This window comes from Hoplias malabaricus, chromosome X1 (assembly GCF_029633855.1).
Source record: "Hoplias malabaricus isolate fHopMal1 chromosome X1, fHopMal1.hap1, whole genome shotgun sequence".
NCBI lineage: Eukaryota > Metazoa > Chordata > Actinopteri > Characiformes > Erythrinidae > Hoplias > Hoplias malabaricus.
This window is the reverse complement of record NC_089818.1, coordinates 1,947,935-1,972,828: the sequence shown is the minus strand read 5'-3', so window position 1 is coordinate 1,972,828 and position 24,894 is coordinate 1,947,935. Positions and strand designations below refer to the sequence as shown.

The window sequence follows — 24,894 nt, the reverse complement described above, 5'->3', positions numbered from 1 at the left end:
CCAACAGGACAAGAAGACTCAGCAGTCCTTGGTCAGCTGACATCAGCAAGTCATTGACAACCCTAACAAGAGCAGTTTCAGTGCTGTGGTTCCTCCTAAAACCTGATTGGAAGACCTCAAACAGATCACATGATTGAATATGTTCTGTTAACTGAGCAGCTACTGTTCGCTCCAACAGTTTAGCAAGGAAAGGGAGATTAGAGATGGGCCTATAATTTGCGAGGTTCTCAGGATCTAAGCCAGGCTTCTTGAGAACTGGAGTAATAGCTGCCAGTTTCAAAGAAGCTGGGACCATTCCTGAACTAAGTGAAGCATTGATAATTTTGGTAATGAGAGGACAGATAAATGAAGAACAGGCTTTCACCTGCTGTGTAGGAAAAGGGTCTAATTGACATGAAGTTGCCTTTGAGAAATTAATAATCTGTGAAACAAGCTGTTGGTTTACAGTATTGAAGGTGGAAAAATAGCTGCTGCTGAACTGAGGAGATAGTTGAGGAATGTTTAGCCTGGTTGCAGTGGGCTGGAACTGAGAGTAAATTGTAAGTATTTTATGATTGAAGAAGTCCATGAACCGAGAGCAGAGTTCAGCTGAAGGAACCATAGGGAAACTTTTCACAGGGCTCAATAGCTTATTAACAGTGGAAAAGAGAGCTCTAGGGTTACTGTGGGCACCAAGAATAACATCAGAATAATAGAGTGTTTTAGCTGTTTTTGTATTTGGGCGTTATGTTAATGCTGTGTTTGTGTGTTTGTGTATGTGTGTTTGTGTGTGTGTGTGTGTGTGTCTGTGTGTGGGAGAATTGAATCCTTGAGTGTACTCACCTTGATTTGTGCATTTAATTCATCTGCAGTAAACTTCCTGCTGTAGTGACAGCTGATTGGCTGGAGCAGGAATGAGGAGCAAAGTGCAGCAACGATAGAAACTCAAATGCACTGAGAGAGAGAGAGAGAGAGAGAGAGAGAGAGAGAGAGAGAGAGAGAGAGAGAGAGAGAGAGAGTCATTTTATTAGTTTATGATTACTTTGGCGTGTGTGTTTGGGTGAAGTTTTACAGTCAGTTGTGATTTCAGTTTCTTTTCAGACATTGTAGCTTTGTTTTACTGCTTGTTATTTTTTTAATATTATTATTATTATTATTGTTATTGTTATTTCAACCCTTGTTTCAGAAAATTAGAGACCTCTTGTTAAATAATAAAACATTTAATGTGATTTGTTCATTCCGCTGAACATTTATTTCACTGAGAAAATTACAACGAAAAGATTTCTAATGTTTTCACTGTGTTTAAAGTAAATTAATTATTTGTAACACATTTCAAAGAAGTTAGAACAAAATAAAACTATACTACAGTAAAAACTGTATAAAAAGTATAAGCTCGACCATTGGGAAACATTCCACAATTAAAAAAAATTAATAAATTCCCAAACGTCTCCCAAAAAAGTGTTTGTAGCAAGAGGGATTTGTGCCAAATGTCCTGAGGGTGGTCACACAGTTCAGAAACAACATCTCTCAATGCAAGCTTACAACTTCTTCATAGTTTTCACCATCAACCACACTTCGTTTTTTGTGAAAATTCTGTGTAAGGCAAGTTTGGGAACCACTGTTGAATGACCTTTGAGACCTCAGACTATGGTGCAAGAAAAATGGTGATTCCAGTGTCGTAAACACAGTGTCATGACCTGGTCAAAATTGTTGTAATTTAACTTGCTTTAACTGCTGTGTCGATAAACTTGACCTGAAACACTTTTACACAAAGAGAAAGCCATACATGAGTTCTACAGAGAAACTGCTGAGTTCTCAGGGCCCGAGTATTCAGACTAAAATACAATATAAATATGTGCTGTGGTCACGAGTCCAGCTTGTTTTCAGGAAAAAACACGTGGAGTTTTCTGTGCCACACACATGAAAGGGACCATTCAGACTGTTATCAGACTGTGCTAGGGCTGAAGAAGGTCTGAGAGGTAGGAAGAGGTACATTTATATCAGGCTTTGTACGTGAGCGCCTGGATTTTAAACTGAATGTGCTGTTTAAAGGTGCAGTTCATGATTGTAATCAGAAACCCTGTGTATAAAACTGAGTGTATTCCTCTCCATGTGCTGCTCTACAGAAAAACTTTTTTTAAAATACATATTTTACAATACACACAAAATATAAAAATTGTTTGCATTGTTGCTTACACTTAAAGGTATACCTCATGAAACTCTCAAACCTGTTTAAGAGATCAAAACCGCTCTAATGTGTTTACGAAGCCCCAGTGTCTGTAAATGGGTAAAAAAACAAAGTGTCTGGGTCCGGTGCTAGGCTTTCTCTCTCTCTGCTCACGGCAGAGAAACGCCATCTGGATTTTTTTAGACAACGGAGAGACTCCAAATGCTGAAAAGCACCAACCAAGATGAGGATGTTGCTCTATTCCTGCTCCATAGGGGGGTAACTCTGACTTATTTTTACTGTTACAGTTACATTACTTAAGGTGGAACTGACTCTAAATTCAGGAGAGCGCTAACTGCATGAAAGTAAACACAGAGCGAAAGTGCTACAAAACTAAACAGCTCGAGTTCCACATGAGTTTCTGTGGAAACAGTGAATAAGCACTTACAGACAATTTACACTTCAGACACCATATCTGAGGGAAAGTTTTAAACACACACACATACACACACACACACACACATTCTCTTACTACGCACACACATATTCACTTACTACACACACACATTCATTTACTACACAAACACACACATTCATTTACTACACACACACACACATTCATTTACTACACACACACACACACACACACACACACACATACAAACACATACACTGGCAGTCTCTGTTGTGAAGGGAGGATAAATGGCCAGCTGCACAGCTGTCGTGTAGCCAATCAGTCTAATCACAAAGTGCAGTTGTGTTATGTGTGTGTGTGTGTGTGTGTGTGTGTGTGTGTGTGTGTGTGTGTGTGTGTGAAGTTTTTGAAGAGGAAATGGGGTTAAAGTTCATCACTCCCTCTTGGGCCTCAGAAGCAATGATTCGTGTCCAAATCGCCATATGTTTAACTCATTTGCAGGTACACTAATGTGTGTGTATGTGTGTGTATGTGTGTGTGTGTGTGTGTTTTGCAGGGCTGCCGTGTGTGGCTGTGGGAGGGTGATCAGTACTGGCCCAGCACAGTAGACTCCTGCTCAGGTGGAGTGGTGGTCTTCCGAACGGACTATGGACAGGTACATTTCTCTTTCTCTCTCTCTGTTTGTGTGTGTATGTGTGTGTGTGTGTGTGTGTGTGTCTGTTTGAGTATGACAAGGGGTAATTGTTTAGGAGCGAGTAGCACAACATCTGCTAAACACACTTCAGAGAGGTGACTCCTCAGACAGGTGGAATCGTCTCATTTTACACACACAAACACACACACACACACAGAGAGAGAGACAGAGGACAAGGAGTGTGTGTTGGTCATTAGCCCTGGACAATGTCTGAGTACATCAAAGAACAGAAGAATACAAAGGGATTTAATCTCAGGCCAGACACATACAGTAAAACACAAACAAACACACACGCACACACACACACACAAACACACACAACCTGGAATCTAATCCTCTGTACAGCACACAGTAAAAGGCCCATAATGCACTGTCCCTCCGTGTTTCTTCCCTGGTCAGATCACTGTGTCAAATGCTGTGTAGTGAATGAGTGAGTGAGTGAATAAATGAGCCATTCCCAAAACCACTGTAGTCTCTGTCTTTACAACAAACCCAGTGCCATTCATCTGTCCATTGAAATATGCTCCTTCTGTCTGTCCTTCTCTACGACTCAGAGCTTTTCTTTCTTTCTGTTCGTCCTTTTATTCTTTCTATACCTTCTCTCTCTTTCTCTCTCTCTCTCTTGGTCTCTCGTCTCTCTCTCTCTCTTCATCTCTCTCTCTCTCTCTCTGTCTCTCTCATTGGTGGATTATTTCTGGTCTTTAGTTACATTTCCATGACTGGTAAAACCATAATCACTGGGTTGGGTTATAACACTCCCTTTTCACACACACACACACACACACACACACACACACACACACACACATACAAAACGTGTTCGCAAACACAAATATCCTGCTCTTACAGCACTGTGTAAAACTCTAATGTAGCTGAGATTATTATTGTTATTTCAAATAATTTATCTTCTCAATTAAAGTTATAGATAATTACCATAAACTCAGTAAAACTAAACGCACACACACAGTAATGTTATTGTTTTTATTCTAATAGCAGGGCTGTTGTTAGCAAATAAATTCTTAGATAAATACCTTATATCCTTAGGTGAGTAAAACTTTTGCAGAGTGCTGTAATTTCTGTCTCTCAGTATATTTTGTGTCAATAGACTCCGTGTATGTGTGTGTGTGTATGTGTGTGTGTGTGTGTATTTGCAGGTGTACACATATAAGCAGAATGCCCTGAGCAGACAGAGAGTGTATGAGATGCACAGTAGCAGTGTGTGTGGAGTTGAGGACATGGCAACCCTGCAGGACCTGCACGAGGGAGCAATTCTACACAATCTCCATCTGAGATACACACAGCGCTGTATATATGTGAGTGCACACACACACACACACACACACACACACACACACACAGAGTGATTGGGGATATGTTTAGGTTCAGAATAATTGTACTTAAGGATTAGGGACTAGGCTTATATTAGAGTCAGTCTGATCATAATAATGATAATAATACATTCATAGAATATAACACTTTTCATATTCCCATGGTCACGTCACAATTCAAAATGAGTAAAAATATATAATTAGAGGTGGGAGGCAGATGAAAATATTGTGAAAAACAAGTAAGCGTTAGGCTCCAGGTCAGGGTTAGACTAGGACGAAATACTATGAGCCACAGTATACTTACCTTGTGTTTCTTTAAAACAACAGTAGGAAAGATTTGGTGTTTTTGCTCCTGGACTCCCCCTACAGTTCTAGAGTGTAATTCACTTGTACAGCACTGTCCTGAAATAAAGTGCCCCCCAAATCAACCTCCCCCACAGGTTACATAGTGCTGAGCCCATTTTTGTTTTGTTCTGTTCTTGGGGATAATACTGTGTCCAAAAATATGTGTGAGTCTGGGTTCAGACAATTTACCAATGGAGGTCTCAGGGTTAGTTTTAGTTGTTGTTTATTATTTAATAAGAAATGACTATTGTAATTCTGATTTATAATAATACAGTTATTACACAGAAACACTTTAAAACTTATTTGCACTGCTAACAAAAAACATTAAAAAGTGAAGGCAGGTAGTTTCTCCTTCAGACTCGAGTCTAAACACACAGAGCCTCTCTGCTTTTATGAGTGTGGTTTCCAAAAACCCTTGAGCTGATGGCGTTGATGTGGATAGAGAGGAAACAGAGCCTGGACTGCATGGTTTTTGGAGTAAAGGGGTGGGGTTTAGGGGGATTGCTGTAGGGGGTTGTGGGTGTGGCCTGTGCTGATTGGGGGAGGGGTCTGGCGTTTGATTTGGGGGGGGGGCGGGTTTTGCTGGTCGTGTCTAGACAGGTTGTGGTTATGTAGAGTGTGAATCCTGTTCTAAATGTGTGTTTCTATATTCACACACACACACACACACACACACACACACACACACACAAAATCTGTGTGCTGATTGTGTTCATAACTTCCCTTAACACACATCAGCTTCCTCACAGTGAAGTACACAGTAATAAATCCAGGCTGTGTTAAAACCTGGGGCAGTCAGAGCCTGTCTGTAAAAGGTGTTCCGTCGTATTCTGGCCCTTCATCACTGGTCTGTTTCTGAACACTGCTGACTGGGCAATTTTGTTTTTGAACAGTTTTCAAACTATTTTCAGTGACTCAGAGCAGTTTATAAACAATTAATAAATAATATCTAGTGGCGGTCAGACGGCGGTCTCTGTCTGAGACTTTTTTACTCGTCTCCACGCTTTAATCACTGTCCCCTCACATTAGGGTCGCACTAACACAACGTTTTGTTGTTGAGGAGTCAGTCTCAGTGTCTGTTCCCAGGACTGATCCATGATCTGATTGATTAAGCAGTAAATTGAAGTGGTTGTGTAATTGGTGGCATATGGGAATGATCAGCACTGAACAGAGGTGGCATTTGGACAAACATCTTACAATAGACTCTCTTTCTGTGTGTGTGTGTGTGTGTGTTTCCAGAAGAAATGTCTTGTGGAATGTTTCTCTCACTCAGATCAAATTCCACAGGGTTAAATCACAAGGGACAAAGGTTTTTCTCACTCTTTCTCTCTCCTCGTTTCTCTCTTTTCGCCTTTAACTCTATTTTCTCTCTTTCTCTCCGACTCCTGTCTCCCTCCCTCCATCCCCCCTTCTCTCTGTCTTTCTCTCCACAGTCTTTCCCTGTCCCTCTTTCTCTTCCCCCTCCACTCTCTCTCTCTCTCTCTCTGATTGTAAACAGCTGTGGATATTTTCTTACACAGGACAGAAAATGGTAGGCTAAGGAATTGCTCTCCTAGCCACATCTAAAACACACACACACACACACACAGAGAGACACACACACACACACACACACACTGCTGGGGGTGTAGAGAAGTAGGGATCTTTCAGTTCATCAAAAGTATTTTTTCTTTTGTTCCAGGCAGAGTTTCCTTCTGTATCTGAAGTGTGTCTGTGTGTGTGTGTGAGAGAGAACTGCAGGAAATAGCTCTGCTTTAGTTTGATTTGGAGCTGGAACTTCTCATATTGCAGCTTTCAGTTCACACACACAACAAATACACACACACACACACACACACACACACACATACTAACACACCACACTCACCACACAAACACTGCAATTACTTTTGTCTGCTGTAAACACACTGCTCTACATGAAGAACTGTACCACATACGTGTGTGTGTGTGTGTGTTTCTCTGTGTGTGTGTGTGTGTTTGTCTTTACATATTTCTGTGTGCTTGCCTATTATTAGAAGTCAGTGTAAATTGCAGCTGTTTTAAGGCTGTGTTTCATTAACTGACATTAAGTGACAACAGCTGCTGAACGTTTTTGTTGACAGGGGCTTTCCTCTGAAAACGGAAGACGAAAATATATCCCATCTCAGACCTCATACTACCTTATTACATAGTGTGTCAAAATAGTACAGCACTATTAGCAGTGTGCATTCACTCGTTGAATATTGCAGAGCTTATTATCAATCAGCTTTGTTCTTGACTAGACCCAGAGCACATCGATATGTTAATATTTATTAACAGATGCAGTGGTGTAAAGCACTTCACCACTGGACTCTAGAGCAGTGGAGACTCTGGACTCTAGAGCAGCTGAGATGTGTTCTGTTGAGTGACACATCACACTTCTCCGTCTGGCGATCCGATGGACGAGTCTGGGTTTGGCAGTTGCCAGGAGATGGGACTTGCCTGACCGCATTGTGCCGAGTGTAAAATTTGATGGAGGGGGGATATTGGTGTGAGTTCCAGGAGTTGGGCTCAGCCCCTTAGTACCAGTGAGAGGACCTCTCAATACTTCAGCCCACTAACAGATTTTGGACAATTTCATGCTCCCAACTTTGTGAGAACAGTTTGGGGATGGCCCCTTCCTGCTCCAATGTGACTGTGCACAGTGCACAAAGCAAGGTCCATGAAGACAATTGATGAGTGAGGACTTGACCGGCCCTGAACTCCACCCGATAGAACACCTTTGGGGTGAATTAGAGCAGAGACAGTGAGTCAGGCCTCATCCAACATCAGTGTCTGACCTCACTAATGCGCAAACACAAACATTCATTCTTTCATACATTATCTGTAACCGCTTATCCAGTTCAGGGTTGCGGTGGGTCCTCCAACCTGGAATCATTGGGCGTAAGGCAGAAATAGACCCTGGAGGGGGCGCCAGTCCTTCACAGGGCAACACACACACTCACACACATTCACATTCACACCTATGGACACCTTTGAGTGTGTTTTTTGGACTGTGGGTGGAAACCGGAGCGCCCGGAGGAAACCCACGCGGACACGGGGAGAACACACCAAGTCCTCACAGACAGTCACCCGGAGCGGGGCTCGAACCCACAACCTTGAGCTTGAGGTCCCTGGAGCTGTGTGACTGCGCCACTGTGCCACCCCAAACACAAACATAAAAATGTAAAGGTTAGGCGCATCTTATTAGCTCAGGATTAATAGCTCAGGGGGCCACTGTTTGACTAGGATTCCTCCAGTGTGCACTGCAGTGTAATATTTCTTTGTTTTTCAGTTCAGTTTTGCTGTTCGACATACACACACACACACACACACACATACTATACACACTATATGTCATGTCAGACTGCAGAAGAGCACAGACTCTGTGTGCATTATGAGTTTTTATAAATTCAAATTTGTTACAAATTTAAATCTTTGGATTTGTTATTTAAAACATGTCGTCTCAACCGTCGTTCAGATGCATTTACATAGTTTGTGTTCTACTAGGTTAGTGCACACACACACACACACACACACAAACCATGAAAAGAGAATTAATAAACTATGAGAGATATATGACATCAATTATTTGAAATAAAATCTGAATGAGGTTTGTTTGTTATGAGGATTATTTTAGAATTAAATATTGTGTTTTTGAGTGTGTACACATTCATGCTCCTGTGTCTGTGTGTGTGGTGTGTGTGTGTTTCTCTGCAGACATATATCGGGTCTATCTTGGTGGCAGTGAACCCGTATCAGCGCTTGTTGGAGTTGTACGACGTATCGATGGTGGAATGCTACAGTCGACATCATTTGGGTGAAATTCCTCCTCACATCTATGCCATCGCCAATGAATGCTACCGCTCACTGTGGAAACGCAGCAACAACCAATGTCTGCTCATCAGGTACAGCATCAACACACACACAGACTCAGGGCCCCCACAGGTTATTATTATTATTATTTTTAAAGTGTGCAGGGGTCACTGTGTCACCATTCACTGACAAACCTTGAACCTCACCATTCACTGACAAACCAAAAAAAAAAAAAAAAAAAAGTGGGGGACAGAGGCAAAACAAGGCTTATATTTTATGCAAGTAATACTCTTCTGGAAGTTTCCACAATTAGCAGTTTAAGTGGTAACAGGTGAGGTCATAAAGAGTAAGTATATACAGAGCATAGGCCCCCTCCTTACTGATTTGTTTATTTTTTAAAAATTGAGATTTTCCTCCCTCCGTTTTTGAAACTATCACCGTCCAGACGGATACGAAAACAGCTGCAATATCACGCCAGTCCAGTAGGGGGCCATAGTATCTAATAAAAAGAGGCTTCAAAACACCACAAAGCCTGAGAGAAACAGAGAGTTTCAATCTTAAGTTACACTTCAGCCACTAACAAACAACTGTATTTTTTTCCTCAAAAACATCATTCCACCTTAAAGGTGGACGTAAACAAACCAGAGAGAACAGCGTTTTCCCTACAATCGTCCTCTTTAAAGCTACAGTGTCTGACACTAAAGCTCTCCCTGAAACTTTTACTCAGCAAAGAAAGAGATTCTAATCCAAATATCATCAAAACTACACAGAAATATTACAATAAAACAAAAAAAAACAAAAAAAAAGTTTTATTTAGAATAGTTTATCACACTACACATTAATCTTCCTCTAAACGTACAAGGACCTGCTAACATTTACATTTCATTGTTGGGATTACATGTTCTAATCAATAAACACAGTTAATTCAATTATAATTCCATTGTGTTGATCTTACATTGATGCTTTTATTTTACGTTTAAATACTCATTATTAAAAGCCTCAGTCTTAAGAAGGGACAGTGCAATTAATCGCGATTAATCACAGCAAAGAATGTGATATTAGGGTTTTCTGCGATGAAAAAACACATACAGAGCATGCGTGCGCGCACACACACACACACACTCATACACGTTTTTAAATGTTCAGCACATTTTTGTGTTTTCTGCTCCCAACCAGCAGATGTGTGTTAATGAGGGAATGAGGTACTGAGCTGAATCATGGGTGTGTGAACATAGCGTGGGGTCCGGTGTTTTAGATTTCTGTATAATTCAGGTGCTGAGATGATTCTTCAGTGTTTTGTTGTAAATTGGAAGTGCTCTGATCATAAAAAACAGGAATTTTATTTACTTTTGAGTGTGGTCTGCGTGAGTGTCTTTTCACCCGTGTCTTTTTCACTAAACATTTGCTGTGTTTAGTGCCCTACTGCTTTTATGTATTTCTTCCAATTACACAGCAGTTTTAACAGCAGCTTGTAAACGTGTGTGTGTGTGTGTGTGTGTGTGTGTGTGAGTGAGGCACAGCCAGGTTTAAATATTTTGTCTCAGACACAGCTGCCTTTTTAGGATTCGGATTAATGTAAAAATGTAAAATTATGATTAAAATGTTATTAAGGTGTTATCCTCCTGTTCCGACTGACACTGTAAAACGGTTCAGATTCTGCTGGTTGTGAACTACAGGTGCGGAGTATGTCCAAAGATGATCATTTTGTTTTAGATAATTAGTATAATTAGTGAATTCAGCTAGTTATTGTAGGTATAAAGCCCTCCAGCATGTGGAGCAGTGGAACTGTGTTCTCTGGAGCGATGTTCCATCCAGCGCCTATGGGACGAGCTGTTATCTAGAACCTGACCTCAGTGATGTTATGTGGCTGTATGCCATAAAATCACAGCAATTGTCCTAACATCTTTTGCACATTTGCTCACACAGGGATCTAAGGGTTAATCCCAATAAAGTGTCAGAGAAATAATTTACTTACTGTAAAACTTACTGTAAATTCACTGTAGTTTACTGTTATTAAATGTGGTGTGAGCGTCTTGTTTGGAGAGTTTATCTCTTGTTGTGTGTCTGCGTGATTTGTAAATTATTTTAATCTAACGTTTACCACTGGGGCTTCTGTGTTGTGATCACGAGGCAGCCTCCACACAGCTGTAGGGTGTAACACACACACACACACACACATCCAAACACACCCAAATAAACCAAACACCCACACAGGTCCATCACATGTGGTACACAGACAGGGAGAAGGAACTCCAGACTCCAGACGCTGTCCAAACCTTAAACCCTGAGCATTTGGTATTTTCTAATGTTTTGTGACCTGCTCAAAACGACTTGAGGCTGCAGCCCTGACCCTGACCTCGAACCCCTAAACATCACGAGGGGTTCAACTCACGGCTGCCTGACAACACTAATTACAAAAGTATGCACAGGCCAGATGTGCTATGTGGATGTGTGTGTGTGTGTGTGCGTGCGTGTGTGCTTCCATCTGTGTGTGTGTGTGTAGGTTACTGCTTTGCTACTATGGCTTACTATGGGGATATAACATTATGGTGTGTTTTTTGGGTTTAGAGCAGGTCCCTACCCCCCAAACAGCTCCCCGGGTGCTGAGGTGGTCACTGTGTGTGTGTTCACAGCGGGTGCACAGCTCCAGTCCTGGAGGGCTGGTAGGGAAAAGTTTGGTGATTCCTCTACTCACCTGATTCAACCCATCTGTTAATTGCCAGGTTTAAGGTGTGTGTGTGAGTGGAGGAGTCACCAAACTTTACTGGATACTGGCCCACCAGGACTGGAGCTGTGCACCCCTGCTCTAGTGTGTGTGTGTGTGTGTGAAGAATTGCTTACTAGTGTGTGTTTGTGCGTTCACTGCCACGGAGGGGTTAAATGCACAGAAGCAATTTCCCAAAGGGATCAATAAATATGTTTCTTATTTTTCTTCTTCTCTTCCTGATCCCAAAACACATCATCAAAGTAATCAGCTGACATCCTTTTCCTAATGAAGTGGTGAAGATACACCCCCTGGTGGCTGATTAAATTATTAAAGTTTGAATGTCCTACAATTTATTAGAACAGCATCTTCTGCACATTCAGGTGTGTCCAGGTTTACTGAAAGCAGAAAGCATCATGTATATCATCGCTGTCCAAAAACCTGTATCTGTGTGTGTGTCTGTGTGTGTGTGTGTATGTTTAGTTACTACATCATTTGAACATAGCAGCTGTCCTTCACACTGTGTGTAAACTTCATGATGAATGACCAATAGAAATGCTCCGAAATTACTCTGAATACAATATTTTTACATTGTCTTCCACTGAGAGTTAAGGTTTAATTTTGTCCCCTGTAAAGTTACTGTTTTTTCCACTGGACAGTGACGATATATGCACTTCTTAAAACCACACCTTAGACTGTGAACACATTAGATTCATGTTGTGAAATGGAGAGTGTATGTGAAAACTGATTAATCTCTTGGTGTGTGTGTGTGCGTGTGTGTGTGTGTTGCAGTGGAGAGAGTGGTGCAGGGAAAACTGAGAGCACAAAGGTGATCCTCCGTTTTTTGTCATCAATGAGTCAACAAAGTCTAGAACTTTCTGCCAGAAATGCATCTTCACACGTTGAGGAGGCTCTACTGGAGAGCAGGTATACAACACACACACACACACACACACACACACACACACACACACTCTCTCTCTCTCTCTCTCTCTCTCTCTCACACACACACACACACACTCAAATTGAGTGTAAAATGCACTATACAAATAAAATTGATTTGAAATTCACTTCACTTTTGCTCACATAAATATACCTTCCTCCTCTGTTGTGTAGTTAAGCACAGACACACTTCTCTATGTTCTTTTATGATTGATTCCTCTTTTTGTTTCCCCCCACCTCTCTCGCTCTCTCTCTCTCTCTCTCTCTCTCTCTCTCTCTCTCTCTCTCTCTCTCTCTCTCCCTCCCTCATCTCATTCAGTCCCATAATGGAGGCATTTGGAAATGCAAAGACGGTGTATAATAATAACTCCAGTAGGTTTGGGAAGTTTATTCAGCTTCATTTCAGTCAGCGAGGAAATATCCAGGGAGGAAAGATCATCGACTGTATCCTCTCACTCACTCACTCATACTCACCCACTCACTTACTCACTCATACTCTCACTCAGTCACTCATAGTCACACACACACTCACTCTTACTCTCACTCACTCACTCATAGTCACACACACACTCACTCTTACTCTCACTCAGTCACCCACTCACTTACTCACTCGTACTCTCACTCACTCACTCATACTCACCCACTCACTCACTCTTACTCTCACTCACTCACTAACTCACTCACTCATACTCTCACTCACTCACTCATACTCACCCACTCACTCACTCTTACTCTCACTCACTCACTCATACTCACCCACTCACTCACTCTTACTCTCACTCACTCACTAACTCACTCACTCATACTCTCACTCACTCACTCATAGTCACACACACACTCACTCTTACTCTCACTCAGTCACCCACTCACTTACTCACTCGTACTCTCACTCACTCAGTAACTCACTCACTCATACTCTCACTCACTCACTCATACTCACCCACTCACTCACTCTTACTCTCACTCACTCACTAACTCACTCACTCATACTCTCACTCACTCACTCATAGTCACACACACACTCACTCTTACTCTCACTCAGTCACCCACTCACTTACTCACTCGTACTCTCACTCACTCAGTAACTCACTCACTCATACTCTCACTCACTCACTCATACTCACCCACTCACTCACTCTTACTCTCACTCACTCATACTCTCACTCACTCACTCATACTCACCCACTCACTCACTCTTACTCTCACTCACTCACTCATACTCACCCACTCACTCACTCTTACTCTCACTCACTCACTAACTCACTCACTCATACTCTCACTCACTCACTCATACTCACCCACTCACTCATACTCACCCACTCACTCACTCTTACTCTCACTCACTCACTCATACTCGCCCACTCACTCACTCTTACTCTCACTCACTCACTCATACTCACCCCACTCACTCACTCTTACTCTCACTCACTCATACTCACCCACTCACTCACTCTTACTCTCACTCACTCACTAACTCACTCACTCATACTCTCACTCATACTCACCCACTCACTCACTCTTACTCTCACTCACTCACTCATAGTCACACACACACTCACTCTTACTCTCACTCAGTCACCCACTCACTTACTCACTCGTACTCTCACTCACTCACTAACTCACTCACTCATACTCTCACTCACTCACTCATACTCACCCACTCACTCATACTCACCCACTCACTCACTCATACTCTCACTCACTCACTCATACTCACCCACTCACTCACTCTTACTCTCACTCACTCACTCATACTCACCCACTCACTCACTCTAACTCTCACTCACTCACTAACTCACTCACTCACTAACTCACTCACTCATACTCACCCACTCACTCACTCTTACTCTCACTCACTCATTCACTCATAGTCACACACACACTCACTCTTACTCTCACTCACTCAGTCACCCACTCACTTACTCACTCATACTCACCCACTCATAGTCACACACTCACTCATACTCTCACTCACTCACGCATAGTCACCCACTCACTCATACTCTCACTCACTCAGTCATAATGACTCACTCACTCATTCATAGTCCCTCACTCACACACTCACTCATAGTCACTCACTCATAATCACTCACTCACTCATAGTCACTCACTCACTAATACTCTCACTCACTCAGTCAGTCACTCACTAATAGTCTCTCACTCACTCACTCACTCATACTCTCACTCACTCACTCATACTCACCCACTCACTTACTCACTCATACTCACACACTCACTCATACTCTCACTCACTCATAGTCACACACTCACTCATACTCTCACTCACTCAGTCACCCACTCACTTTCTCACTCATACTCACCCACTCATAGTCACGCACTCACTCATACTCTCACTCACTCACTCATAGTCACTCACTCACTCACTCAGTCACTCACTAATACTCTCACTCATAATCACTCACTCACTCATACTCTCACTCACTCACTCATAGTCACTCACTCATACTCACCCACTCACTAATACTCTCACTCACTCATACTCTCACTCACTCAGTCAGTCACTCACTAATAGTCTCTCACTCACTCACTCATACTCTCACTCACTCACTCATACTCACCCACTCACTCACTCTTACTCTCACTCACTCACTAACTCACTCACTCATACTCTCACTCACTCACTCATACTCACCCACTCACTCACTCTTACTCTCACTCACTCACTCATACTCACCCACTCACTCACTCTTACTCTCACTCACTCACTAACTCACTCACTCATACTCTCACTCACTCACTCATACTCACCCACTCACTCACTCTTACTCTCACTCACTCACTCATAGTCACACACACACTCACTCTTACTCTCACTCAGTCACCCACTCACTTACTCACTCGTACTCTCACTCACTCACTAACTCACTCACTCATACTCTCACTCACTCACTCATACTCACCCACTCACTCATACTCACCCACTCACTCATACTCACCCACTCACTCACTCTTACTCTCACTCACTCACTCATACTCACCCACTCACTCACTCTTACTCTCACTCACTCACTCATACTCACCCACTCACTCACTCTTACTCTCACTCACTCATACTCACCCACTCACTCACTCTTACTCTCACTCACTCACTAACTCACTCACTCATACTCTCACTCACTCACTCATACTCACCCACTCACTCACTCTTACTCTCACTCACTCACTCATAGTCACACACACACTCACTCTTACTCTCACTCAGTCACCCACTCACTTACTCACTCGTACTCTCACTCACTCACTAACTCACTCACTCATACTCACCCCACTCACTCATACTCACCCACTCACTCACTCATACTCTCACTCACTCACTCATACTCACCCACTCACTCACTCTTACTCTCACTCACTCACTCATACTCACCCACTCACTCACTCTTACTCTCACTCACTCACTAACTCACTCACTCACTAACTCACTCACTCATACTCACCCACTCACTCATACTCACCCACTCACTCACTCTTACTCTCACTCACTCATTCACTCATAGTCACACACACACTCACTCTTACTCTCACTCACTCAGTCACCCACTCACTTACTCACTCATACTCACCCACTCATAGTCACACACTCACTCATACTCTCACTCACTCACGCATAGTCACCCACTCACTCATACTCTCACTCACTCAGTCATAATGACTCACTCACTCATTCATAGTCCCTCACTCACACACTCACTCATAGTCACACACTCACTCATAGTCACTCACTCATAATCACTCACTCACTCATAGTCACTCACTCACTAATACTCTCACTCACTCAGTCAGTCACTCACTAATAGTCTCTCACTCACTCACTCATACTCTCACTCACTCACTCATACTCACCCACTCACTTACTCACTCATACTCACACACTCACTCATACTCTCACTCACTCATAGTCACACACTCACTCATACTCTCACTCACTCAGTCACCCACTCACTTTCTCACTCATACTCACCCACTCATAGTCACGCACTCACTCTCACTCACTCACTCACTCATAGTCACTCACTCACTCACTCAGTCACTCACTCACTAATACTCTCACTCATAATCACTCACTCACTCATACTCTCACTCACTCTATCATAGTCACTCACTCATACTCACCCACTCACTAATACTCTCACTCACTCAGTCAGTCACTCACTAATAGTCTCTCACTCACTCACTCATACTCTCACTCACTCACTCATACTCACCCACTCACTTACTCACTCATACTCACACACTCACTCATACTCTCACTCACTCAGTCACCCACTCACTTACTCTCACTGACAGTACAGTGTGATATTTTCTTTTGATTGTTTTTCTTGACCGTTCCCTTTGATAAAGATCTTTTAGAGAAGGTGAGCAGTTCTTATTCTTTGTTTATTGTGTTAGAGATGATGGTGTTAGAGATGATGGTGTTTGAGATGGTGAGTTTTCTTGCTTCTGTATGTTTATGTGTTTGTAATGTTTTGCTGCTGTTAGAACCGAGTTGTGCGGCAGAATCCAGGAGAGAGGAACTACCACATTTTCTATGCTTTACTGGCGGGAACCAACTCTGAACAGAGGGGTGAGCTCAGGTTTAACCAATTCACCACGGGGAGGGCTTTTATAACATTAAGAGCAAATGTATTTATTCTCTCTCTCTCTCTCTCTCTCTCTCTCTCAGAGTCCTTCTCTTTGCTGCCTGCTAAGAGCTTTTATTACCTGAGTCAGTCCGGTTGTGTGAAAGATGACACCATTGATGATAAATGTACTTTTCAGGAAGTGTTGGTAAGATTTAAAAATGAATATTATTATTTTATTGTAATAGTATTAATTTTATTACAAACCCCATCTCCAGAAAAGTTGGAATATATTTTAAAATGCAACAAAAAACAAGAATCTGTGATTTGTTCTTTCTCTTGATGTTTCTCTTATGTAACTAACAAAGCACAAAAAAGTATCTCTTATTTATGTTTTCACTGAACAACTTTTCTTAATAAAAACACCATAATAATTTAACATCTGCAACACCCTCCCATAGATTTGGGACAGGGTTATGTTACCACCGTGTTACATCAACTCTCTGTAATCATTTGGGAACTGAGCATCCCGATTGTTAAATGTTGTTTAATACAAGACTTCACCTGCCTGAAGGTGCCTTTCCCTGACGCTACTCTTCATGATGCACCATAGAGAGACAGGTCTAGACTGCAGGCAGGTCAGTCAAGCACACGCAGTCTGTGTTTACAAAGCCATGTTGTTGTAGCACATACAGAATAAGGCCTGACAACGTCTTGCTGAAATAACCATGGACTTCCCAGGAAAAGACGTAATCTTGATGGCAGCATATGTTCCTCTAAACCCCAGTGTTTGCTTCCACATCTATGGACTTCCACATCCTCTCACTTCCGCAAGTCTCCCATGCCACAGCCCCTGATATACCCCCCTTACAATGAGAGTCTTGGGTCTGTTTACACCTTCATTGAGGCATGCAGACGTTATTCAAAACATTTCTAGAGAAGAATTCTAAAATAAAAAACAGGAAACCAGAACATCTGGTATAACCGGGGAATAAAAAGGGACAAGGGCTGTGGGAACATAAGGACACGACGGAGGTAAGCACAAGGGAAACATAAACATAGAGACTGAGCATGCGTCTAAACAAGGAAAAAAAGAACAGAAGTTGGAAACAAAGCTAGAAAGGAAACCAGGTGAGACAAGAGACAAGGAACGAACCAAAAACAAAGAGTTAAACAATTAGAGACGAAGGCGAGCAGGAGCATGAGACGAGACTACAGATCTATTTATGTGTCTGCATCGAATCATTGCGTAGTCTACAACAGTTATGCCATTGTGAGCGTTTGTATGAGGCGGTGTGTCTGTTTCACTCTGCAGTTCCAGTCAGGAAACACAAATACACTGCTGCCACTTTATTCCCACCTTTGTCCTCGCTCCTTATATAGAGCTTTTTCTGAGGCACTCATATACTGTATTTTCTTCAAGTTTTCCTCTTCTTCATTTATTAGATGAAGTCCAAACCGATGTTTACCGAGATCTCTCACCAGCTGTTAGTCTTTATACTGTGGCCTGAAAAGAGTTCATATTTCCAGACTTGCTCCTTTCATCTTTCCTTAATGTGGTTCAAGTTTGTCCAGCTGTGGACCAGTCACAGTTGATGCGGTCTGAACTGCCACAGCACGTAGTTGCATTTCTGGGGAGGTGTGTGTCCGGCTGCAGCTTAGATTCCACACAGAAGCGTAAATCCTTAAACGTGACGCCCATAAACTAAAAATATGTGTGTGTTTGCTTGTGTTTCAGAATGCCTTAAGAACAATGCAGTTTGGAGAGGAGAGTATCAGAGAGGTTTTGAGGCTTTTGGCTGGTATTTTGCACCTGGGGAACATCGAGTTTCTCACAGCAGGAGGAGCCCAGGTCTCATCCAAAACAGGTCTGCACTCCACTGTTCATGTCTCTTTTTTATTCTTCTTAGACCTTGCTGTAGCAGAGGGTCATATGATGGTATTTTATAGTTATTACAATGGTTTCACTTCTAGAACAGTGACATATGACAGTATTGTCTCTCTCTCTCTGTGTGTGTGTGTGTGTGTATGTAGCTCTCAGCTGTGCAGCAGAGCTCTTGGGTCTGGACTGCACTCAGTTGGCTGAAGTTCTCACTCACAGATCCATGATTCTCAGAGGAGAAGAGATCAGCACACCACTTACTGTAGAACAGGTGACATTCAAACTGATGAACAAAATACTCCTATTAATACACGCATATACAGACATCCATTTGTTCCTTTGAGTTTAATGTCTCACACACACACAGCAAACAACAACCTCAGACTCTGAAGAAAAGCGTGAGGAAGGAACACAGCTTTCTGATAATGATAAGCCTTCCATTTGATCCAGCTGACAAAACAAGTGTGTGTGTGTGTTTATCAGGCTGTAGATTCTCGAGACTCCATGGCAATGGCCCTCTACTCTCAGTGCTTCACCTGGATCATTGGTAAACTCAACAAGCGCATCCATGGCCATGACAACTTCCACTCCATCAGCATCCTGGACATCTTTGGGTTTGAGAACTTTGAGGTGAGATGTTTCACTGTATACAACAGCATCATTCATTCATTCATTCATTGTCTGTAGCGCTTACCCAGTTCAGGGCAGCGGTGGGTCCGGAACCTACCCGGAATCACTGGGCGCAAGGCGGGAACAGTCCTTCACAGGGCGACACACACTCACACATTCACTCACACCTACGGACACTTTTGTAGTCTCCAATCCACCTACCAACGTGTGTTTTGTCATTAAGATGTAAATAATGAAAACTGAATATTAATATCAGTGATGAATGGAACTGGCTCTGATTTCAATTCAAAATTGAGTCAGGGTCTTCACCTCAGAAACTGAAAGGTGCCTAGTTGTTTGCATTTAGTGCCATTTATAAAGACAGGATGCTTGATTTAGACTCAAGGCTAATTGCTCTGTGCTTACCGCTGTCTCCGAAAGGTAAAACCCTTGTTCATCCCCAGCTTTCATCTGCCCTCTTTCCGGGGACATAAGTGGACCGCTTCTCTTTCTCTGGCCACATGAGGGCAGTGGTGAATGCCACATGTCGCTAGAATTCAAAACATTTCCATTTTTTGACCACTTTTGGCTCACAGCCACAGTGTGGCATCACTGCCTGAAGTGACCAGTGTCCACATACACCCTTCACTATAGCTCTGAACTTCTGCTCCAGGCGCTCTGCAGCAGCTGTGGCTAAAGTTAATGGAGAACTCTGTTATAAACCTGACTGAGATTGAATGTGTCTTTATCTCCTCAGGTGAACCGGTTTGAGCAGTTCAACATTAACTATGCTAATGAGAAGCTGCAGGAATATTTTAATAAACACATCTTCTCGCTGGAGCAGCTGGAGTATAACAGGTGAGTCTGCAGTGGTCTGATTCTGAAGTGCGGATCAACACATAATTAAATGATAATACAAATGGTGTGTGTGTGTGTGTGTGTGTGTTTTGATAGGGAAGGCCTGGTTTGGGATGATGTTAACTGGATGGACAATGGAGAATGCCTGGATCTCATAGAGAAGGTAACACACACATAACCAAATAAAAATAGCTATAGAAATTACACAATTAACTCTAACAAATTATTTTACCAAATTTACCACTTTTTACAGAGCCTAGTGATGTATTAGTGGTTTAATTTAGTACCTTCTGAACTGTTTATTTATTAATATATCAACATTTCATTTAAGCTGAAATCGTTCATCCTCTCTCTCTCTCTTACACACACACACACACACACACTCACACACAAACACACACACACACACACACACACACACACACACACACAGAGCTCTTGTTTTGTCTTCTAACTCGCTTAATTAATGTTTGAGCCATGAGCGTTTTATACATATAAATATATGCTTGTTTTTATTTTAATGATTACATCTACGTGCCTATTATGTTTGTGTTTTCGCTGAATCTGCGTGTGTGTGACTGTAGAAGCTTGGACTCTTGGCCCTAGTGAATGAAGAGAGTCATTTCCCCAAAGCCACTGATGCTACACTACTGGAGAAACTCCACAGTCAGCATTCTGTAAGTACCTTTAAACACACACACACACACACACAAGAAGAATCAATGGAGCAAGTGTACAGCCCCACATCTGTTGCATATCGTTGTGTACTTGAAAAGCTAAAAAAATAAAGAAATAAAAATAAATTATGTTTAAATATACTGTTGTTGGCTGGTTATGGCTATTAACATATTGTGTGTGTGTGAGCAGCGAGCTTCTGTAGCTCATCATCTCCACTCATCCAAACCCGTCTCTGTTTATCACATTATCTCTCCCTCTCTCCATCTCTCTGCAGAAAAACCCCTTTTACATAAAGCCCCGGGTCGCAGTGCACTACTTTGGGGTGAAGCACTATGCAGGAGAGGTATGACATGCTCCTCTGCTCTGAATTAAATCAGTGGTTGTGATGATGTGCTGCTTCTTATGTAGAGTGTAGTGACTTTAGAGTTATCTCTCCTCATCTCCAATCTGCAGTATGTCCAATCACATTAATGCCAGAGAGCAATGTTCAGGTTTAATGCATTAAATCAATATAAAATTGGTGAAAATGTGAATGGAGGGAAAAGAAGACGCTCAAAACCAAAGCTTCTGCTCCTTGCTCCTCTCTCCTGGGCACTCGCGTTAAAGTGAGTTGTGGCACAATCTCATTTAAAGGAACTGTCTCTAAAACTGGTCACCCTGAACAGGGATGTTTATTCTGGGGGAGAACTGTGTTGTGTTGTTTGATCCTTGTGGTATTTTGACCAATGCATTATAAATTATATTTCCAGAGGGAGCTGTAATAAATTGTGCAAAATGGGTTTAATATGTCCTCTTTAAAAATTCCAGCAGCACTGCTCTGTCTGATCCAGTTGTACCATTGCAATACGCACTAACCCACACACACACACACACACTTGTGGGGGTTTGTGGACTTGTGAATTTTATTTTAAGTGACTGCCTGGTTGCACATAATTCAAAACGCAGTATAACTTCATCACGAAGGTTTTGAGACCAAACTCTCATCACGATAAAGAAAGTTGAATTCAGTTTTCAGGAGGATGGGCCCTTTAAGGATGCTGTGCTGAACTGGGACCTGCCCCTATCAGCAAGTGTGTTATAATAAAGAGATGACTGCGCCCTAAAGGGTCTTGTTACATGATATCTTCAGTATTTTCATTTCATTTATATAATTAGGTCTGTGTGTGTGTGTGTGTGTGTGTGTGTGTGTGTGTGTGTGTGTGTTTACTCTTTGTAGGTGGTGTACGATGTGAGAGGAATCTTGGAGAAAAATAGAGACACTTTCAGAGATGACATTCTTAACACCCTCAGGGACAGCAAGTATGTGTGTATGTGTATGTGTGTGTGTGTTTATATGTACACGTGTGTTTGCTATTACAGTGCTGTGTGATTAATTATATACTCTCTCTTTCTCTTATATACTTCTCATACTCATATGAGAGTAACTGTAATCTCAGCACAGATGTATCTTCTCTCCTTTTTACAAAGATTTAACAAGCGCAAGTTTATAGACAATTCCTCATTTTCACTGCCCCCCCACTCTCTCTCTCTCTCTCTCTCTCTCTCTCTCTCTCTCTCGTTTTTCAGGTTGGATTTTGTCTATGATCTCTTTGAGAGGATGAGTAATAGATGTGGTCAGGACTCAATGAAGATCAGCTCTCAGCATCGCAGGCCAACGGTCAGCTCCCAGTTTAAGGTCAGACATATCTCTTTTTTCCGCTTCTACTAATTTATTATTATTATTATTATTATTATTATTATTATTGTCAGGAAAGGAACTACTTAGAGGTTTCTGTAAATTACCAGAATTTCTGTAGGACTCTCACAGTTGACTCCTGAGATTCTCTGTAGACTCGTCTCTCATTGTGCATTCACTGAGATACTTTAAGTATGGAGCACCACTTAATCCACATTTTTTTTCTTCATATCCAGAATTCTTTGCACTCCCTGATGTCCACCCTTAGCACATCAAACCCCTTCTTTGTGCGCTGCATCAAACCCAACAATAACAAGGTACGTTTTAAATATGCGGGACAGTCATGGGATGAAATGAGCCGTTCTGTTTTTTGTTTTTTTTTGCTGCATTTTCCATAAGCTCATTAACACCTGAGTGGTAATCCAGGAATGTTCTGGAGTTTTCCCGGAGGAGCTGTGTGTATGAACATTCGTCCCAGACATTACCCAGACTTTATCCTCCTCACGCCGTGGTAAAAACCCCGGGTGAAATCCAAGTCAGTGCCTGTGAGAACGGAGTGGGAAACGTTCCAGAATTTCTCCTGCACACGTTGCACAGGCTCCACCCTCACACCTACAGCATGTGTTTCATTTCCCGCTGTGCGCTGCATGTGTGAAGAACCGCTCCGGGACACCTCCAGACCCAATACAGAGTCCATGTGTGAAAGAGGCGCTAGAGAGCAGAAGAGTTGCATTGTACAAATGATTCAGAAAACTAACTTGACACTGTCATCTATCCAGTAACCACTAGATTCCTAAAGCTAAAAACATAAAGCGAAGTTCATTATAAAGGTCTTCTTTAGTTGCTTTGCCTCTACAGCGACTGAACACTGTGGTCATAAATAAACTGCCATTTACTGTCTCCCTCACAAATGTCTAAAAGTGAGACCAGCTTTATCATGACACACATACAGTTCTCTCAATGTTTCACTCTTCAGTTTGAAGTTTATTTCAGGAGCAGGAGTTCCAGAATAAAGAGTATTGTGAAGTGTACTGTAGCTGTTACTGATCACTAGCTGCTCTCTCTACACGGCTCTGCTCTGGCTTCCCTACAGAGCAGTGCCCCAGACTAATCAGTGTCCTATTCACTATATATTTCACTACATAGTGAGCAATGTAGGGAATAGAGTAGTGGTCGTTTGGAACACTCCTCATATTGTGTACAGCTTGGGTGTGCTGAGACTGATAGTGGTTTTTAATTCACTGCCGACAGAAGGAGAGGTCACACATCATGAACTCAGACTCGATATAAGAGCCCCGAGAGAGAGAACAGGGGTTTATATGTCCCCTGAGTGTGCGTACGTGTGTGTGAGGCTGTGATCCTAAGTGTTATTCTGTAGCAGGAGCTATAAACGTGAATGCAATGAGCAGGTCTATGAACCAAATGAGAGCCCTAACTAATATTTCAGACACTTACAAACACACACACACACACACAAAACACACATACACACAAAAACACACACACATACATACACACACAAACACACGCATACACACACACAGATATAGCATCAGGAATGTGTTACTGAATTGAGAAACTCTGTTATAAGACTGATAACTGTTCCTTACACCAGTGTGTGTGTGTGTGAGAGAGAGAGAGAGAGAGACATAAATGCTCTCTCACACACTCTCTGTTTGAATATAAACAGCTGGCCTTGTCACTGCCCCTATTTTACCCACAATCCCCTTCCTGACCCTGCCCCTCCCCAACAACCAGCACAAATTAGCCCTGCAGGGATCCAAGCACCATGGCAACCGGTGTCTGAAAGAGATCACAGTGGAGTATTGTGTGTGTGTGTGTGTGTGTAAGTAAGAGAAAGAGAGGGAAAGCGGTGGTCAGTTGATGCCTGAGTCTTGTGCTGGATACACACTTTCTTACAGCAGGATGAGAGAAGACTTTCTGAGGTAGGAGATTACATGGTACATTCAGGTGTGTGTGTGTGTGTATGTACGTGTGCACATGGGTGTCACACTGCTCTAAAATTAAAGTAACACTTCTGTTGTGTCCATTGCAAGTCTCAGATGTTTAATATGATGTTGAACGAATTAAAGCCAGTGATTATCGGACTGTGTGTGTGAGTGTGTGTGAGCGTCAGAAACAGAGACACTGTTACTGTTTATTGAGCATTAACTTTATCAGTGCAGACTGCTTCTTATTCAGGAAGGCATTACATATCAGTACAC

At 42.2% G+C, this 24,894-nt stretch overlaps 1 protein-coding gene across 1 annotated transcript in view; it reads left to right on the top strand.

The window, feature by feature from the left end:
• The window catches only part of LOC136675617 (unconventional myosin-X-like), a 56,420-nt gene that overhangs the window by 15,151 nt on the left and 16,375 nt on the right, over positions 1-24,894 (top strand). The window contains exons 2-19 of the mRNA XM_066652260.1: positions 3,118-3,216; positions 4,410-4,568; positions 8,646-8,833; positions 12,238-12,372; positions 12,707-12,831; positions 16,750-16,763; positions 16,888-16,972; positions 17,072-17,175; positions 18,706-18,835; positions 19,002-19,120; positions 19,333-19,479; positions 20,216-20,316; positions 20,413-20,479; positions 20,901-20,993; positions 21,269-21,337; positions 22,211-22,293; positions 22,561-22,669; positions 22,906-22,986. Coding sequence (XP_066508357.1) covers positions 3,118-3,216; positions 4,410-4,568; positions 8,646-8,833; positions 12,238-12,372; positions 12,707-12,831; positions 16,750-16,763; positions 16,888-16,972; positions 17,072-17,175; positions 18,706-18,835; positions 19,002-19,120; positions 19,333-19,479; positions 20,216-20,316; positions 20,413-20,479; positions 20,901-20,993; positions 21,269-21,337; positions 22,211-22,293; positions 22,561-22,669; positions 22,906-22,986 — 1,908 coding nt within the window. The remainder of the gene's footprint in view (positions 1-3,117; positions 3,217-4,409; positions 4,569-8,645; positions 8,834-12,237; positions 12,373-12,706; positions 12,832-16,749; positions 16,764-16,887; positions 16,973-17,071; positions 17,176-18,705; positions 18,836-19,001; positions 19,121-19,332; positions 19,480-20,215; positions 20,317-20,412; positions 20,480-20,900; positions 20,994-21,268; positions 21,338-22,210; positions 22,294-22,560; positions 22,670-22,905; positions 22,987-24,894) is intronic.